The sequence below is a fragment of the Lontra canadensis genome, unplaced genomic scaffold, assembly GCF_010015895.1.
Source record: "Lontra canadensis isolate GAN:19392208 unplaced genomic scaffold, GSC_riverotter_1.0 scaffold3, whole genome shotgun sequence".
Classification (NCBI taxonomy): domain Eukaryota; kingdom Metazoa; phylum Chordata; class Mammalia; order Carnivora; family Mustelidae; genus Lontra; species Lontra canadensis.
The window spans coordinates 20,064,087-20,083,135 of record NW_022630997.1 but is presented as its reverse complement, the minus strand read 5'-3'; the positions used below and the strand labels follow the sequence as shown (position 1 = coordinate 20,083,135).

General features: G+C 46.8%; 2 protein-coding genes across 7 annotated transcripts in view; one reads left to right on the top strand and one right to left on the bottom strand.

The window, feature by feature from the left end:
- Positions 1-1,511: 1,511 nt before the first annotated feature.
- Positions 1,512-11,790, bottom strand: MORN4 (MORN repeat containing 4). Of its 6 annotated transcripts, XM_032883004.1 has the most exons (6): positions 11,676-11,774; positions 7,939-8,056; positions 4,190-4,287; positions 2,404-2,518; positions 1,922-2,031; positions 1,512-1,671 (listed from the first exon to the last, which is right to left on the bottom strand). In XM_032883004.1, exons 3-6 carry the CDS (start codon positions 4,254-4,256, stop codon positions 1,523-1,525), a joined length of 441 nt encoding a protein of 146 aa, XP_032738895.1. In that variant the 5' UTR covers positions 4,257-4,287; positions 7,939-8,056; positions 11,676-11,774; the 3' UTR covers positions 1,512-1,522. The 6 variants fall into 6 exon arrangements, with proteins under 6 accessions (XP_032738895.1, XP_032738889.1, XP_032738905.1 ...); XM_032882998.1 differs by lacking the exon at positions 7,939-8,056 and having other exon boundaries at positions 11,676-11,790; XM_032883014.1 differs by lacking the exon at positions 7,939-8,056 and having other exon boundaries at positions 4,190-4,339; positions 11,676-11,785.
- A 5,201-nt stretch (positions 11,791-16,991) lies between these two features.
- PI4K2A (phosphatidylinositol 4-kinase type 2 alpha) overlaps positions 16,992-19,049 on the top strand; it is a 30,000-nt gene continuing 27,942 nt past the window's right edge. The window contains exon 1 of the mRNA XM_032882948.1: positions 16,992-17,514. Within this exon, the coding sequence (XP_032738839.1) occupies positions 17,080-17,514 (435 nt within the window). The 5' untranslated portion in view covers positions 16,992-17,079. The remainder of the gene's footprint in view (positions 17,515-19,049) is intronic.

Sequence of the window (19,049 nt, the reverse complement as noted above, 5' to 3'; positions counted from 1 at the left end):
GGATGGGGGCACTCATGACGCTCAGGGCCAGAGAAGTACAGTGGAAAGTGATTTGGAATCAGAAAAACCGGGATACAAATCCCACCCAGCTCTGCCACTTTCTAGTTTGGGCAATCTGAACCCATCTGATTAAAAAAAAAAAAAAAAAAAAAAAAAAAAAGCTGGTCATTCCCTTCTCTTACCTCTCATACCTCTCGGAGGTATGGAGAATTAAGTACTGTGTAGTAGAGTCTGCAGTGTCGGTTCCAAGACCCCATCTGTGATGAACTTTTAGAAATGGCAAATGGGCTGATTCATGAGGAGGCAGAGCCAGAGTCGAGAAACTAAGTATAGGCAGTTCTGCTGATTGTTTATTCCTCATAAACACTTGTTTCTACAGTACAACTCGGAGAATAAATAGAGGCACAGGGCTATAATTTCCACCACAATCTGCTGTTAGGGTAAGGGGCTGGGAGTGAAGTGGGCATATCTGGGTCCTGGGGTAACTGGAGGCCTCTGTCATAAACTATGCAGAGGCCCCATCCATCCAGATCTGACCCCCAGGGCTGACAGCCAAGCTCGTGATGGAAGAGTTAACTGTGAACCAAACGCAAGGAGCCAAATTCTCTTTTGGTTCACTGCAGTCCTAGAACCCATCCAATTCTCCCCAAGCTCCAAGGGGTTGAGGTGGGTCTGAGCTATGGGTCCAGTGGGAAGGGGCTGTGTCAGCCCAAGCCATCCCTAAGGATTCAGTTACTCCATGGTAGGGCCTGAAGTGGCCCAGAGATGTCTGTCCTCTGCCCCGGGGTAACAAATACACGTTATGAGATGACTCCTCGTATCAGTTTCTTGACTGTCCCCCAAAGGGATCCTGCCCATGTCTAAGGAAGGAGAGAGGCACAATAGGGCACAAATTAGCTGCTGGAACTCAGGTAAGGAAGACAGCTTGTACAATCAAGGGAGAGGGAAATCGTATTCTTACCAAACCCTTCACAGGGGGACAAGCAGACACAGATACCAGCCTGGGGAGACAAAGTGGAAGGCCCGGAGTTATGAAGCGAACCAGCAGCCAAAGAGGGGGCGACACACAGAAACACTCTTTGACTTTCATAGGACTGAGGAGCTGTCTAAGCCACCCCTATGTTTCTCCCTGTTTCTCCAGGGTAGCACAAAGCACTCGCCCTAATCTGGGGCTAGGATCAACTGCTCCCAGTACAGGCAGAATGAAGAAATTCTGCCTCCATGGGCAGGAAATCAAGTAGAAGCAGGTCTGCACTGGGCGACCCGAGGCGTTAGGGACAGAGAATACGAACCAGGGAGAGAGGCAGAGACAGAACTGGTGACCCTGCTGCGGGCCAGGGGGGCCAGAGTCCTCACGACTTTCGTCATCAAATCCCCACCTGGCAGGTGAGGGGGCTCGTCTCCAGGCCTCCGCTCCGTGGGCATTCTCATCTTCTCTCACATCCGGTTCACTTATTCACCTCGAGTCCATTGTGGGGGCCTGCGCTGTGGCCCGAGACCGGGCACGGGTGCACAACGCCTGTCAGGCAGCGAGATTTCTGGCTGACTTGGAGGCGCTTTGGGCCCGCTGCACGACCGCGGAGCACTTCTCCCGCCGCAGCAGCTTGTTGTTCTCAAACAGACCTTCGTTGCGGGGTATGCCGTGAGAACCGTCAGGGAAGGTCAGCAGGCCTTTGAGGGGAACAGAGCAAATGATAAGGGCGTGCGTGACTCAGAGAGCAGCTCGGTATCACGGAGCAGTGGAGAAGGAAATCCTGCAGCCCTCACTCCCGAGCCCTGAACCAGTAAGTTCCACAGGCGGGCATCGGGCCTGATCCTATTGATGGGCAGACGTCTGGGAAACATCCAAGCTAACCAGGTGTACCTCCACCCCTGGCACGCTCCCACCCCGGGGCTCCCATCCTACGGGGCTGGGACTTACCAAAACCGTCTACTCTGCCATTTTTAAATTCCCCTTCAAATGTCATGTTGTCATGTCGGATGAAGACTCCGACGCCGTTAAACTTGCCCTGGGCAAACTCCCCCTCATACCTGCAGGAACAGGAGATGGAGGTAGTGAGTTGTCAGGTTAACTGTGTGAAGCAGCTACCAGTGGGTGTTACCTATTAATTCCAAAGAGCGGAGCGGATTCTGCTTGCCTCAGAATCCCCGCCCCCCCACCCCACTCCCAGAGGAGGGCCAGAGAGCACGTGTGATATGCGGCTCTAATCTCAAGGAGATAACGCAAGAGAATGGCAGTGGGGTGGAAGGTCACTTGGCTCCTCGCCATTTCAAATTTTAGATCTATTTATAAAATAACTCATAAAAGAACTTCTTGCCTGTTTTCAGAGGGCCTGGGCCAAGCTCAGGTCTGAGCAGCTATTTACCACTAGCAAAGCTGAGAAAGGAATGACCAGGACTTACCTTGAGCCATCGGAGAAGGTCAGTACCCCGAAGCCATTAAAGAGCCCGTTCTCAAAATGACCCAGGTAGGTGCCACCATCTGCAAACATCAGTTGACCAAAACCGTGTCTACGGCCTGAACAAAGAGACAGTTGTCAGGTTGGGATAAGGCAGCTTCAGGGACCCCCTCAATGCCTAACATCCCTTGTCGCTCGTCACCCGACCCACAAGGGAATGAAGAGAGGCAGTGATGTTAGCGGGGCAGACAACTGCTACCCAGAGTCAGACACCAGGAAAATCTGGCTCCTGGGACCTTCCCATCTTGTCACGAGCATCAGATGTGGAGCACGTCTCTCTCGGTATGAGTAAGAGGGCTGGAAAATAAAACTAACTACCATAGCGCCTTGACTACGTGTCAGACACTCTTCTGAGCGCTTTGCATTTATCAACCTATCTCATTCTCGCAATGTTAAGAGGTACTATTATTATTCCCATTCACAGACACAGAAAGCACAGTACTATTATTATTCCCATTTCACAGATGCAGAAAGCAAGGCTAGGAGAGGCTATCACTTGCTCGAGACCAGAGAGCTGCTGAGTGGCAGAGCAAGAAAGCAAATGCAGCAGACATCCTGGCTGGAGAGCCCTCACCACTTGACTTTTGCTGCCTCTCGGAGAGGAGATAGTGCCACAGGGCACTGTGAAGCTAGGGGGCACACCTCACGGGCTGACTGGCAATACTGATTCGGGTTTCGTTATATCAGGAGGGCTGTGCTTACCCACTGAACTGACCAGAACACAGCAAGATGCTGGAGGAGCAATCATGTCCTTCCAGCAGTTGGGACAGAGACCGCCTGGCAGAATGGTGCCCCTCAACGGCCAGATTTCAGGGACGGCAGGTGTGGGGGAGGCAGGAGAAAGGTGGGAGATGTACCGAGCAAGGGCACATCCCATCTGCCCACTTTCTCCTCTCAGGGCTCAAAAATTCACGAGCTGTAGGGATCTAACGTGAGAAGAATGGGGTGCGTGTCGAAACCGCTGGAACTTCTCTTCACTGGCACAACTGTAGGAAGTCGAGGCTTCTCGGGGCAGCTCGTGGCTTGCTAGGACTGGCCCCATGAGGCTTTGAAGTGGTCAGACTATATATCTCAGGCTTTGAAGAATTTCACCAATCCTGTGACTAGATACTTCGAATGCAGTGAGCTGTCACAGGAAATTCAAGGCAATGACTGTCACTTGCTCTTGAGTATCTCTCTGTCCTAATTTCCAGATCTTCCTGAACTTTTAAAATTCACTGGAGCCAAGTAATTGCAATGAATTCTGCATTTTCTACTTTATAGGCACTCAAAATAATTCATTTTACTCTGCCTGGTACATGAGTATTTAAAAAAAGAATTCCCTGGGGTGCCTGGGTGTCTCAGTGGGTTAAAGCCTCTGCCTTCTGCTCAGGTCATGATCCCAGGGTCCTGGGATCGAGCCCCGCGTCGGGCTCTCCGCTCAGCAGGGAGCCTGCTTCCTCCTCTCTCTCTGCCTGCCTCTCTGCCTGCTTGTGATCTCTCTCTGTCAAATAAATAAATAAAATCTTAAAAAAAAAACAACACTTTATATTCTGAAGTGGAAAGGTTTAACTCATTGCTGGAGATTGGGCAAACAATGGCATTTTCTAATGCCTTTATTTAGTCCTAAAATCAAAGAAAGGAAAGGCACTATTCAGATTAAATCCTGGAATTAGACTATGAAGACTCATCCAGTTGGCTTCTCAGCCAAAGGAAGTGTTCATCACTTGATTCCCCGGGGGTCCTCTCACCTTCCTTCCACTCGCCGCGATATTCCTCACCACTGGAGTAGGTGAAGGAACCTTTTGTCAGGGTCATGGTGACAGCTTACGGAAGAAAAGGATAAACACTGCAGGAAACAGAGGCGAGAACCAGAGTCACAGGATGGCTGGAGGAAAGGTCTGCAAAGCAATTTTGCAGATATATTCTATCAACTAACCAGCTGAATAAGTATATGTTATCTTGGATACATTTAACAAACACATCCACCTTTCCAACCCCCCACTCCCACTCCCATCATCACCACCTCTGCTCAAGCAGTCTTATCCTCCTGCTGGTTTTAAAAGTTATCAGCCTTGGGACGCCTGGGTGGCTCAGTGGGTTAAAACCTCTGCCTTCGGCTCAGGTCACGATCCCAGGGTCCTGGGATAGAGCCCCACATCTGGGCTTTCTGCTCAGCAGGGAGCCTGCTTCTGCCCCCGTCTCCCTCCCCTTGCCCCCGTGCTCTCTCTCTGCCTGCCTCTCTGCCTACTTGTGATCTCTGTCTGTCAAATAAATAAATAAAATCTTTTAAAAATATATTTTAAAAAAAGCAAGCAAGCAAGCAAGCAAAGGGCAGTCGCCCATGGAGAAAACCTGGGGAATGAAAGCACAAAGAGGCACATAACCCAAATATTCAGTGGGAAAATAATAAGCTGGGTCTTACTGCAGTGGAAGGTTTATTTACAGAGTAAGAGGAAATAAGTTTGTCTAGGTACTCAGCCGAAATCTGAAATCTGAGAAGAACCTTCCAGATTTAAACCTAAACTCTGTCGTTTCATAGATGGAGAGAGAGAAGTGAAAAGCTAGGCTGTGGCTGGGCTGGACTAGTGTCCCAGCCTCCCCTGACTGCTGCTAGTTCTTTCTCTCTTGTCTTGCACGCTCTGCTTTTCCAGTCAGGCTACTCTAAGGAGACCTCAGAAAGCTAGGCAGGAGAGTTTCCAGCTAATGGGGAGGGGAAAGACTGAGGCCCTGGGGGGGGGGTTTATGAACAGGCACGTAATTCAAAAGCAGTGCTTACAGAAAATGAACATGGCAGCGGGAAAGGGGAGGCTTTGGAGAAGCAAGAGCCCACAGCCAGAAAAGCCTGCAAGGCAGGGTATGTAATCCTTCAGGAGACGGTGCAAATGAGCACCGATTACTCTACCTCTGCTCACACCCTTGTGATGTGACATGGCAGCACCTCCATTCACGGGCACTTTATTCCTCCGCCCACTGGGTCTGGGTGGGTTATGGGACTCAGCTTGGACTAATGGAACGTCAGCAAAAGGGATACAGCAGAGGTCTGGGAAGTGCTCGTCCACCACACGTGGAACTGTCCTGCCCCCATGTGGACGAGCCCAGGCTAGTTGGCTGGTGATGGGGGGTCATGTGGAGCTGCTGTCCCAGCTGCCAACAGATGCCTGGGTGAGCTCGGACATGACCAACAGAGCTGCTCCTGAACCCAGGCCCAATCTACTGAGCCACAGAATGACGGACTAAATACATGGTGGTTGTTTGAAACCACTGTGTTTTGAGGTGGTGTGTTATTACCCAGCAAAAGCTAACCGATATACCCAGGTACGTGATCATAAGGCCTGAACTAGGGGGATAACAGTATAATGGGAGCAGAAGGAAGAAATGGCTATGACAGAGATATTAGAGAAAAATAAACAACCTAGCAACATTTGGAGACTGGCCAGGTATGGGTTCACATATGCACTAAAAGAATGCTTGCATTCAAAGACACCCTACAAAAGGGGATTAAGATACCTGACTAGCATTAAATACAAACAGAAGTATTTGACATATCTTAAAAAGTACGATCCCTAGTTCTTTTTTAATTCCCTAGGTCTGTTTACTCACCTCTTCATCTTTTCCAGATCTAAGCAAATACAACAGTTTTACAAGTAATGGTAACAATGCAGAGTCCTAGACCCACACCCAGATCTACTGAATCAGATTCCGTAAGTTAGAGCCTGGGAACCTGTAGTTTTAACAAGCACATCATTAGATTGCTACACACTTGAAAGCATGGGGACTACTACTCCAACAAACAGATACACTATGCGTGAATGTTCTCTGATCTATAAATCACTATTGAAAGGTCCCCTCTTAATAATGAACCTAGAGGGGGGTACCTGGGTGGCTCAGTGGGTTAAGCATCTGCCTTTAGCTCAGGTCATGATCCCAGGGTACTGGGATTGAGCCCTGTGTCAGGCTCCCTGCCAGGCTCCCTGCCAGGCTCCCTGCTTCTTGGGAGGCCTGCTTCTCCCTCCCCCACTCTCCCTGCTTGTGTTCCCTCTCTCGCTGTGTCTCTCTCTGTCAAATAAACAAATAAAATCTTTTTTAAAAAGCCATAATCTAATTTCAGCTCACAGCTTTATGAGGTGGGTAGTACTATCATTTCCATTTTACAGATTAGGGAACTGAGGGGCAGAGAGGGTAAGTAAATTCACCAAGGTCCCCCAGCTAACATGTGCAAATTAGAAGCAGAAGCTTAGGGGTCAGCCTCTGGGGCCCATGCTCCTAAATGCCATCCTGTCTTCCTATCCCACATGTCTCCCAGTGTAATAAAGTGGTGTGTGGGCCCAGGAGTACCAGCACTGGGGCCACATCCCGGTGCACTGTGTAACCTTGAGAAGGTTACAGAAGGTCTCCTCCCCTGTAAAGTGGAGAAAGTATACCTACTTCGGAGAATTGTTATAGATTAAATTAAATAAGATACACTGGGGCACCTGGATGGCTCAGTTGGTTAAATGTCTGCCTTGGCTCAGGTCATGATTTCAGGGTCCTGGGATCGAGCCCCATTTCAGGCTCCCTGCTCAGCGGGGAGCCTGCTTCTCCCTCTCCCTTTCCCTCTGCTGCTCCCCCTACTTGTTCTGTCAGATAAATAAAATCTTTTTAAAAAATTAAATAAGATACATGAAAGTACCTAGAACACCACTAGGCCCTGTCCACTAAATGTTATTCTTTTCTTCCTTCAAAAACAGACATCTCTATGGACATTGGGGAGGGTATGTGCTATGGTGAGTGCTGTGAAGTGTGTAAACCTGGCGATTCACAGACCTGTACCCCTGGGGAAAAAATATATATGTTTATAAAAAATAAAAAACAAACAAACAAACAAAACAGACATCTCAACTCACACATTCACTTACTATAATGGAAATTTCTCCAAAGTCTCAGTATAAAAATGCTACCAATATAATTCAAATAACATTTGGAAAAGAAAAATCAGCAATTTTGCCTGAGGTAAATTCTAAGCTGAGAGAAAGTAAACTACAATTGCCACTTGCCTGTTTTTTTATCCCCACACTATGGGATATTTTAATTTTGACCTATGCCATGATGTTTTTGGATACAGATGCCGTAAGCCCAGAAACATTCTGACGTGCAAACAGCTGGGCCTAAACAGAGCAGGCCTCAGTCACATCTTCTGGGCCCTGGCCCTGTCTCACAGCTCTCATTTCCTCCCAGCTATGAGAACAGATGACTTCTGAGAATCCCTGGCTCTCGCCCAAACAGGAAGCAACATTTGTTTCTACCCCTGTAATGAGGCCAGCTTGGGAAGCTCTTCCAGTGGTGTCTGCAAGCCCCTCCCACAGCTCTACCAGGGATTTTCTCACTGTTGCTACTCGGGAGCTCCATGCCCAGGCTCTCTGACACAGCAGAAGATGCCCCGAGATAGGGATCATTTTCTTCTTGTCTTAAAGCCCCTTGAACGCTCTGGGGCTATTTCTTTGATGGGTGACGCTGGTACCTGGTGTGCCATCTCTGTTCCACCAATGTTCCACAAGGTCGGCATCCGATTTCAGGCTCAACCCTCTTGTTGTCAGCTCAGTATCAGCGTGCCTGGGGTAGAGGTCAGCACGACTCCACTGCAAATACAACATTAATGAGAGGAAGAGAAGCAGTTTTCCATCGAAACTGCAGAGGAAAACTCTTTCCAGTCCAGGTAGGCCTTGATAACTACAGGCCGTCTTCAGTTCTTCCCAAAACTAATGAAGTCAGCATACTAAAAGTCAGCTTATGGAAGAACTCTGAAATATTTCATTCCTTCAAAACAAGTCAGAATCTTAAAAGGCCGTATCTTATAATAAATCTTATCACTAAACAACCAATCCGAAACATACACACAAAATAATGATTTATGCAGGGAGATGATAAGACAAGGGCTATTCCTTTTGATGTCTGGCAGCTGTAAACTTGTCCTCACTCAGAGGTCTGGAAGGAGTTACTGCGGTGGCATGTGAGGAGTCGGTCTGACTGTCCAGGGGCTGGGGGGAGCAGACTCCAACATTTGTTTACTTTTTCTCAAGGCCACATGAAACTTCCACATAATGGCATCCCGCTTGTTTCACAGGGTCCAGTAGAAGGTTGCTGAAAGGAAGGGAACAGCGTTTCTCCAGTCTGAAGACTATCTTTGGACACGGTACTAGCCAGACCCTCAAATTGTAAACCTAGCCCCTCTTTTGGTATGCTGTAGCTCTGAGGGAGAAAATTCTAAAGTTTTTAAAGAGGCCAATGAAATGGAAAAGATCATCCTCTAATTACCAAACGTGGCAGATTGTAACTTCCAAAGACATTTGCGGTTGTATCTCCTATATTACGCATTCTATAATTTGACCTTGCCACTGCCCCATCAAAAGGTAGAGTCTAACTCTTCTTTGAATCAGGGCAGGCTTGCGATTGCTTCAACCAATAGAACATGATGGAAGAGATGGTGTGTTCCGAGGTCAGATCAGAAAAGGTGACGCATCTTCCCTCTTGCTCACTGGTGTGCTTGCCCACGGAGGTCTGACTACCCTGAGGCCACTGTGCTGTGAGGCAGCTGAGCCACAAAGAGCCACATGTGTTGCTGCTCCAGTTGGCAATGCTCATCTTTGAATCAGCCTAGCCCAGGAACCAGCTGTAAGCCAAGGAGCCTTCAGATGATTCTAGCTCCCAACCACTGAGTTGGCATCCCATCTGAGGTATCATGGAGCAAAGCGAGGTCATCCCCACGATGCCGTCTATGAACTCCTGACTCACAGAATCTGTGAGCATCATACGGTGGTTTTAAGCAGCTATGGGTGGGGTATAATGTTACACAGCTGTAGTAACTGGATCATCATCTCTCCACCTAACCCTACGACCTCCTCTCTCATTTGTTTTTCCAAAAGTAAATTTCCATTCCTTTCTTTATCGAGGGAGACAGAACAAACTCCCTTCAATAGTTGCTGGTCAACATGATGTCTATTCCCAAGAGCACAATGGAAGTGCTAACTAAAGGACACACGTGGATACTATGGGTCTCAGGCCATGGTTGAACACATTTGACTAGAAACTTCTACCTATGTCCAAATAATTGATACTGTCACCGCCAGGGACAGTGATGTTCATTTATGACTTCTATAATTAGCCAGGCTAAGTTATCGTCAGCTGTATAGCCACTGACCCAAAAAGAAATCATGGTCATTGAAACAAATCTAGTTTAATACAGAAAAGCCAGTACTGATGAAAACGACTGAAAACCCAACACTTTAATAAGGATCCAAATCAGTGTTTGTATCAGTGACCCAAAAAATCTTCTTAAAGAGAACAGGTTGGGGTGCCTGGGTTAAAGCCTCTGGCTCAGGTTATGATCCCAGGGTCCTGGGGTCGGGCCCCTCATTGGGCTCTCTGCTCAGCAGGGAGCCTGCTTCCCCCGAGCTCTTTCTTTGCCTGCCTCTCTGTGATCTCTGTCAAATAAATAAATATATTTATTTTTTTTTTTACTATAAATAAAATCTTTACTATAAATAAAATCTTAAAACAACAACAACAACAATAGGTGGGCTAGGAGTTTAGGCTTCAGCTATACATATGAAATCTAGTCTCAAACCAAGAAGATTCAGGCTTCTAAACAGATACCCACCCTTTCTGCTCTTTTGATAAATGGGTTGCAAAGGATCAATTGAAACATTTACTTAAAAGAAAATGACTTTTGTCCGCGAAACAAATACACTGTTGCTCTGCACAAAAGACGATACCCCCACTCTATCTTTATTTTCTCCTGATCCAGACATTTCCAGATAGAACTTGGAGACAGGAATGTTAACTTTTGTTTCCATTTCATTTGTCTTTTTTTAGAGTTTAGGAATCAAACTTGCTAAAAAAAATTATGCATTCACACTATCTTGCATTCAAATTCAGAGGATTAAAAATGACAAAAAAAAAAAAAAAAAAAAAAGCTACCACAAGGAGGAACAGATTTGGGGCACCTGGGTGGCTCAGTGGGTTAAAGCCTCTGCCTTCGGCCTGGGTCATGATCCTGGGTCCTGGAATTGAGCCCAGCATCAGGCTCTCTGCTTGGCAGGGAGCCTGCTTCCTCCAATCTCTCTGCCTGCCTCTCTGACTACTTGTGATCTTTGTCTGTCAAATACATAAATAAAATCTTAAAAAAAAAATAAAAAAGAGGAACAGATTTTCACTTAAAGAGTATTGCTTTGAGGCAGCCTGCTTTCCCCACATATACCTTTACATTGTTCCTCCAAAGCCTCTCCAGAGTATGAATATCTTGCCAAAGTTCTCTTAATTATAAAGAAAGCAGTCTTAGGCTTTTAGAATCCTAAAGAGAAGAAAGGAAGACTCTGGTGAACAAAAATTCTGGCTTGTAAGAAACCTAGAACAAAAAGTCACACATTCCTTTTAAAGTGTTTTAAATGAGTTTGAGATAACCGTTTTTCTTATAAATTTACAAGTCTCTTTACTATAAGTCTTCCTTGAACTCAAAAAGAAAAAAAAAAACGTTTTGCTACTAGACAAAGGTCTTATTTAGGAAGACTGTAGGACAGTTAGATTGAAGAAAGTGGGAAGAAAATCCTGATACCAGAAAGAAGATTAAAAAAAAAAAAAGGCTTGGGGGTGATGAGGACTGCCATGATACTATCCTATTTCATGAAAAGGGAAATGCGTGGAGCGGATTCTAATAAATCCGAGTTACTCCTGCGGATACCTAAGCAATTTGGAGGTGCTACCTAGCCGGCATGCCACCATCCGCTAACGAGGCATCCTATTCCCCAAGCCTTGTTATGTGGGACGTCTCTCCAGCAGAGTGTGACAGGCCGGCCCAGGCCAAACAAAGCCCTAGACCCAACTAAGAACATTTCCTAGTCGATCTCCCACCCCGTTCTTGGATCCCAGCACTGATCCTTCCCTCTACCCGAGCTCTGCTCTACTGCTGGGGCCAGGTCTCTGCTCACACTGGTCCACCATCCCCTCCGGACGCAGCACCCCCCCCCCCCCCGCCCCCGCTCGCCAAGCCAGGTACCGTGGGCTCTCCCTGGCCTCCGCCCCACGGGTAGAGACCAGAGGTTCTCTGGTCTCACGGGTTCGGTATCCCACCGGCCCCGCCCTCTAGTCAGTGCCTCCTGGATGGAATCCCGATCCCCAGCCGGTCATCTCGGGATGGGCTCCTCAGTCCTTTCTCACCGACCACAAGCTCATGGCCCCCTCCCTCCTGCGCTGCGGGCCAACCTGAGCTCCGCCTTTCGGGATGACAATCACGCCCAGACGCGGGGCTCCAGCGGCCGGGACGGCGGCTCCGCGGGGCTCGCCCCTGCCACCAGCCTCTCCACCACCTCCACCAGCGCCTGCCCCACTTGACGCCGCCATCCCGGGCGGCCGCACTGGGCGCAATTCCGGCTGTCCATTGGCTGTTACCTAGGCAACCAGGAGCAACGCCACTCTCCATTGGCTCAGCGCGGACTCTGCGCCATCTTTGTGCGGGGCGGAGGGTCTCAAGAGCTCGGGTCAAACATCCGAAAGAGGGGTGGGGCTGAACCCGTGGTCCTACCTCGGCCACTTGAGGGAGACCTCAGGTCTCGTCTGCTCAGAGACATCCTAACCGAAATGTGGACAAAAGCAAAACAAAACCAAACCTGGGTCAGAAGAATCAGGGACCACCAACTCGAGCGCTTCGGGTCCTACGCGGACCTTCAGAGCTGTAAATGACTCCTCCCTGGAGTTTAAGCGCAGAACCCAAACCTGGATTTTTAGTTTCAGCTTTGTGAATTGTAACATGCTGGACCAGGCAGCTGAGGTTTAATGAGTGTCAGCCCCATGCCAGCACTGTGATACCAGGACATTTACGCATTCAACTCGTTTTAAGGAGTTGTGCTGTCATTACTCAGATCTTTGTGTTTAAAATGTAGTACCGAGATTGGAGCGAATTCTCCAAATATTACGTACACCAATCCTTTTATCCATTTATTTACTTATCAATGTGAATGCAGCTAGAAAAGACAGGATCGCTGCCCTCATGGGACTTACTGCCTAGATGTGGAGAAGAAAAGATTCATGCACAGGGAAAAACATCAAGACTATATTTAATTATTAAAAGAAGGCAAGTGCATGAAGACAGTAAACAAACCGCTCCAATTTGGGTGTTTCTTCATATGTGAGATAGAAAATGAAAATAATAATAATAATAAAGACTCCCTAGCACTTATATGAGAATATAGTGTAAAATTCTCAATACTGACGTGCACCCGAATGTTTATAGCAGCAATGTCTACAATAGCCAAACTATGGAAAGAACCTAGATGTCCATCAACAGACGAATGGATAAAGATGTGGTATATATATACAATGGAATACTATGCAGCCATCAAAAGAAATGAAATCTTGCCATTTGCGACAACGTGGATGGAACTAGAGGGTATCATGCTTAGCGAAATAAGTCAATCAGAGAAAGACAACTATCATATGATCTCCCTGATATGAGGGAGAGGAGATGCAACATGGGGGGTTAATGTGGTAGGAGAAGAGTAAATGAAACAAGTTGGGATGGGGAGGGAGACAAACCATTAGTGACTCTTAATCTCACAAAACAAACTGAGGGTTGCTGGGCAGAGGGGGGTTGGGGGGGTTATGGACATTGGGTAGGGTATGTGCTATGGTGAGTGCTGTGAAGTGTGTAAACGTGGAGATTCACAGACCTGTACCCCTGGGGGAAAAATATATATATATGTTTATAAAAAATAAAATTATTAAAAAAAAATTCTCAATACTGTGTCTGTGACATTATGCTCCATAAACACCAGTTTTACATTGTTTGACAAGACTTGGATTCTATGTTCAAATTCCATGTCTGCCACCAAGTGTGTGTGACTCAAGCCAGTTATTAAGCTCTCCAGTCTGTAAAATGAGTTGGACTAGCAGACCTATAAGATTCAACCAGCTCTAACACTCAATGGTTAAGCATGCTAAACTGTGTGGTAGCGACTATAAATAAAAACACAGTCTTTGAGAGAATGGCATGTCAAGAAAATCTTATTAGATTAAAAAGAAAATCTAATCTAACCTAATAAGAAGACCTTATTAGATTAGAGAATGTATATTAGGAAATTTGATGAAATAAGGTTAGGTAGATTGTGTGGTTAAGTTATGGAGAAACCTGAAAAATTTGGGGAAAATTTGGTTTGCAAAATGTAGTGTTTTGAATGGGCAAATTCATAAACACAGAAAGTAGAAGTTACCAGGAGCTAGAGAAAGAGGGAGTTATTGTGTAATGGATACAAGAGTTTTTGTTGGGTTGATGAAAAAGTTTTGGGTATAGGCAGTGGTGATGGTTATGCAACATTGTGAATGTATTTAATGTTACTGAACTGTATGCTAGTGAATGGTTAAAATGATAAAAATACATCATTTTACTGCAATAAAAATGTAGTTTCTTAAACAGAGCAGTGACACCAGGAAACCAGTGTTCTAAGAAAATTAATCTGGGGGGCACCTGGGTGGCTCAGTGGGTTAAAGCCTCTGCCTTCTGCTCAGGTCATGATCCCAGGGTCCTGGGATCAAGCCCCGAATCAGGCTCTCTGCTCAGCGGGGAGCCTGTTTCCTCCTCTCTCTGCCTGCCTCTCTGCCTACTTGTGATCTCTGTCTGTCAAATAAGTAAAATCTTTAAAAAAAAAAAAAGAAAATTAATCTGGTAGTGATGTTCGGAGATACCAGAGAGATTGGAAGCAGAAGAGCAAACTCAAGCTATTTTAATAATGTAGAAAAGACATCTTGAGAATCTCAAAAGTAATGTGGCATCAGAGAATATGGAAAGAAAGGGAGTACATAATGATGTAGGAAAGATGTTGGGGTTCAGAGCCAGTGGCCTAGAAAGAATTTTTGAGACATCTTCAGTGTAAAAAGGTGGTTTTATTAAAGCATAGGGACAGAGCACAGGGACAGTACCTGTGGGCAGAAAGAGCTGTACTGGGGTAATGAAGAGTGGCTGGTTATATACTTTCAAGTTGTGAGGGGGTTAGGCATAGTGTAAGTCTCTAAGGAATTTTGGAAATAAGGTTTCCAAGACTTTGAGGGGACTAGCTCTTGTTAGGAAAAGGTCATTTATTACTTTCTAATAAAACCTTAGTCATGAGACCCTTCAGATGTGTATTGGTGGGTCATAGGCTTGGGGTGATGGCCAAGAGATATCTTGGGGGTAGAGATAAAGGAAGTTTCCAAAGAAATTTTTATATGTTGAAGTAGACTTACAGGATGGGGTGTGGGGATTGTTGGGATAATGTTAAGCTAAGCATTTTCCCTTAGCAAAGTATTAATGTCAGGACAGCTGAGTTCCTAGAGGAATGTCACTCTGCCTGTTTTAAGTACTTGTGAGTGGGCTTTAAGTAGCAGGGAAATTTAATTCTTCTTTTGCCTTTGCTTCCCACAACACATATGAAACACATCTCATAGAGATATTTAACAAGAGACAATATAGTGTTAAAAGCATTGAGCTAGTCTGCCTAGCTGCATGACCACAGGCAAGTCACTTTACTCATTTTCCAAAATCATAAGAGCTGTAATGCCGTTTATGTGTAATTCAGTTATATTCATGTAATTTACAAGAAACAATGTCTGGCATGTGCTTAGTATTTGGTGAGTGCTAGCTTATCATAGGTAATAGGGAATATATTGACTTCTTTTTTTTTTTTTTTTTTTGGTCCAGTAGAACAAGTTCTAAGTGGTAGAATCAAAAATAAATTTTGAGAATTTCCCTTAGAGTTCTCAAGGGAGAACTCTAAATCTTGCAGCTTTCCTTGACAATAATTTGAAGCTTATGGGCTAAATGAGATGAATAATACCAAGAGATCATCTTTGTGGATGTGACCCCTGGGATGCAAGAGGCAAGTATTACTGAATTATTTGGTGTCTGGTTGGAAAGGAAAATACATGTTTTCTAACTGAAAGAGGAAACTGTATGGAAAACTGTATGGACCTTTGCCTAAAACGGTTTACATGCCAAAAAAAGTTTAAGGCATTCTCACACATACAATTAAACAATAGTTTTTTCAGTGCAATTCAATTCAGTTCAGTACTTCTAGTATTTCTAGTACTGTGACAGTAATTTGATTCAAGGAAGAATGACTATGAAATATTGGTTACAATATGGCTGATTATCTCCTGTGAAAACCCATGTCTCTAGTCTGCTGGTGATTCTAAGCACAAAAACAAAAACAACATCAATGATAAAAAAGGTGGTACCATTTGTTGAGTATACTAATCACTGTGCTAAGTGTTTTACTATCTTGATTCTTATTTGAGGGAGGGATGATCATTTTTAGTGCACTTCTTAGGTACTAAGCACTATGCTCAGGGTTTTATATACATTATCGTCATTCTTATTTAATTGAGGAAGGGATGATAATTCCCATTTTGCAGGAGAGAAAACAGGCTTAAGCTTGGAGGTGGGCTTCAAACTCAAATGACTCTGATTCCCTTTTTTCTCTCCCTCCCCCCCTTATCTAATTACATTCTTTCTTTAAAACCTATCTCATACAATGACCTCTTTAAGGCCTTTGCTGACTTTCTAGCCTACCCGCAAATCGCTGAACTTCTATTATGAGTTTTCAGTTTTCAGTGTTGGCCCCTTTTCTTCTGCTGCCTCAGAGAGCTGTATGTCTTCCCCTTGAGGGCAAGGACAGTTTTTCCTTCTCTTTTCCGCTAATAAAAATATACAGAGTCCCTATCGTGTCTAGACAGCAACGTTTTACAATGGTGAATAAAACAGTCATGTACTCAGCTCAGGGTACTTTCTAGTCTAATAAGATCATATCTTTCTTCAATGGACAAAGAAGCATAGAGCATTCAGGCTGGACACTGTGTAAATTGCATTAGGCCTGTGGTTTTTAAAAACCTTTTTATTTCGGTAGATTAGGGTTTTTTTTTTTTTAAGATTTTGTTTATTTATTTGACAGAGGTCACGAGTAGGCAGAGAGGCAGGCAGAGAGAGAGAGGAGGAAGCAGACTCCCTGCCGAGCAGAGAGCCCTATGGCGGGCTCGATTCCTCATGACCTGAGCAGAAGGCAGAGGCTTTAACCCACTGAGCTACCCAGGCCCCCAGATTAGGGATTTTTGTTTCTTTGCTTCAGTTTTGTCTCTCTAGAACTTAGGACATAGTAAGTGCTTGATAAGTATTTTATGAATGCACGATTGAATGAATGCAGATACAAAGATTAGATTTCTCTACTTTCATAGCAGGTTGGTTCATAGTACACACTCAACAAATGACAGATTAAATAGGCTACTTCACTGAAGGCTCCTAAAGACAGGTCAGCAGTTGAAGATAGGGGAGGGGCTGGGCGGGTTAGAGCAGGGGGCGTGTCTGACCCGGGTTTGGCTCCTGGAGCATGCGCAATCTCCACAGACGGTGACGGGCGAAAAATGCGGAGGGCGCGATTACGTAGACGCTGGTTCTGATTGGCTACCGTTCGCGCGCGAGGGGTCGTACCTACTCGTCGCCAAGTAAACAGGCTAGGTAAGGGCGGGGCCAACGAGGCGCCGCGACCTGGTTGGCCAGGCGTGGGTTGGGGGTTTCGCGGATTGGTCCCGGCCGGGAGCTCAGCTGTGTGGAGCGCCCCGGGACTCGGAGCCGGCGGCCTGAGGGATGGACGAAACGAGCCCACTGGTGTCCCCCGAGCGGGCCCAACCCCCGGACTACACCTTCCCGTCCGGCTCGGGCGCTCACTTTCCGCAGGTGCCGGGGGGCGCGGTCCGAGTGGCGGCGGCTGCCGGCCCGGCCCCCTCTCCGCCGGGCTCGCCAGGCCACGACCGCGAGCGGCAGCCGCTGCTGGACCGGGCTCGGGGCGCGGCGGCCCAAGGCCAGACCCAAACCGTGGCGGCGCAGGCCCAAGCCCTGGCCGCCCAGGCGGCGGCGGCGGCCCACGCCGCGCAGGCCCACCGCGAGCGGAACGAGTTCCCGGAGGACCCCGAGTTCGAGGCGGTAGTGCGGCAGGCCGAGCTGGCCATCGAACGCTGCATCTTCCCCGAGCGCATCTACCAGGGCTCCAGCGGAAGCTACTTCGTCAAGGACCCTCAGGGGGTGAGAGCGGGGTGGGGGCCGCCGCCGCCCCCGCCTTCGGGGAGGGTGGGCCTGTCCGGGGGAGTTAGCAGCTTCGCACAGCGAGAGGGAGAAGGGGGGTTGGAAGGCTGCGAAAGGGAGAAACTTCACAGTGCAGAGCCCCTTGGCAAGATTTTGGAATGCCCCTGAGGACTGGAGATGGAGAAGCTCTGCGGACTGAAGAAATAAATCAGAACCTATTTGGTGGGGGAGGAGTGAGCGGAGAATGAAAAGAGGAAATTGACCAGATACAGGCGAGGGGCCCGGCGGTGTGGTGGGGCAATCGTCCTGTCGACAGAGACGCGCGGGGAGATGCTGCCTTCTAGCAGGTTCCTTAGCTTTAAACTACGGAGACTGCTTTTCGGCCATTGTCCTACAGATTTGAGCTTTGGGCCCATTTTCTCTTTTCGGACCGAACCAGCGTTGTCGCTGTTCACTGGAGGACGGGTGATCGATCAAGGGATCTGAGGGTTCAGTTCCAGCCTTCTGTGTTGTGGGGATCTACCACCGTCCCAGGGCTCTTACTGGCAGACGTCAGTGATGGAGTGGGTGGACTTAAACCAGTTTCATCTGTCCTGGTTATTGCTCACTTCTGGGAAGTTGTTCAAATTCTTTTTTATCGTTCTTCAGTAAAGAATGCGGAGTTTTAGAAACACAGGACTGCCTGCTACATTTTACTTTTATTTCTCTCCCAGGACTATCAGCAGTTTGCTTTTTAGCTAAGGCAAAGTGTTTGCTGACCTTTATTTTGTCCCTTGCATGTGTATAAGGGGGATGGGGATTATTGGGTTGGGAAGGGACATGGGGTGACCAGGGCAGCTGAGAGGTGACTTTATTCTTTTGATAGCTGCAGAAGAATTTAAGGCATTTATATCAAACCAGAGGTATCATTGGAATATCAGTGGGTCAAACCATGTTTTTCCTGTCAGCGTTCTCAGATGGGCCGGAATGGTTTATTGGAAAAATACACTATTGTTATACTTATTAAAATAATGGTTGTCAAATCCTACAAATTTTCACTGCGTCTCTCCCGTGTGAACTCTTTAGATGGGTGGTGTGCTGCTCTTTTTTTTTTTTTTTTAAGATTTTATTTTTTTTATTTGACAGAGATCACAAGGAGGCAGAGAGGCAGGCAGAGAGAGAGGAAGAAGCAGGTTCTCCGCTGAGCAGAGAGCCGGATTTGGGGCTCGATCCCAGGACCTTGGGATCATGACCTGAGCCGAAGGCAGAGGCTTTAACCCAGTGAGCCAACCAGGCGTCCCTGGTGTGCTGTTCTTGTAGGAGTGCTGAGTGGCCGGGATAGACTCTGACTTGTAGCCCTTGGTTGGGTTCATTGAATGATCTGGTCATTCTCCCAGATGTTGTCCCTGAATTATCAAGAACCAGAAGGCAATTCTGCCATCAGTGCAGTTAACATAAACTGAATTGGGGAAGTTGGGGAAAACTTTGAGAATAAGAGGTCTTTCCAAGTCTGCCAAGTAAGGGAGCAGTGAGTTAAATTGAAAGCTCAAAGGGGA

What these genes read in the sequence shown, in the direction of transcription:
- MORN4 (XM_032882997.1), bottom strand. Translation starts at nt 3,336, where the DNA reads ATGGGATGTGCCCTTGCTCGGTACATCTCCCACCTTTCTCCTGCCTCC. An exon ending in TGTTCTGGTCAGTTCAGTGG is followed by an intron (nt 2,519 to 3,161) that starts GTAAGCACAGCC and finishes CTCTTTGTTCAG; the next exon opens with GCCGTAGACACGGTTTTGGT. An exon ending in ACCTTCTCCGATGGCTCAAG is followed by an intron (nt 2,032 to 2,403) that starts GTAAGTCCTGGT and finishes CTGTTCCTGCAG; the next exon opens with GTATGAGGGGGAGTTTGCCC.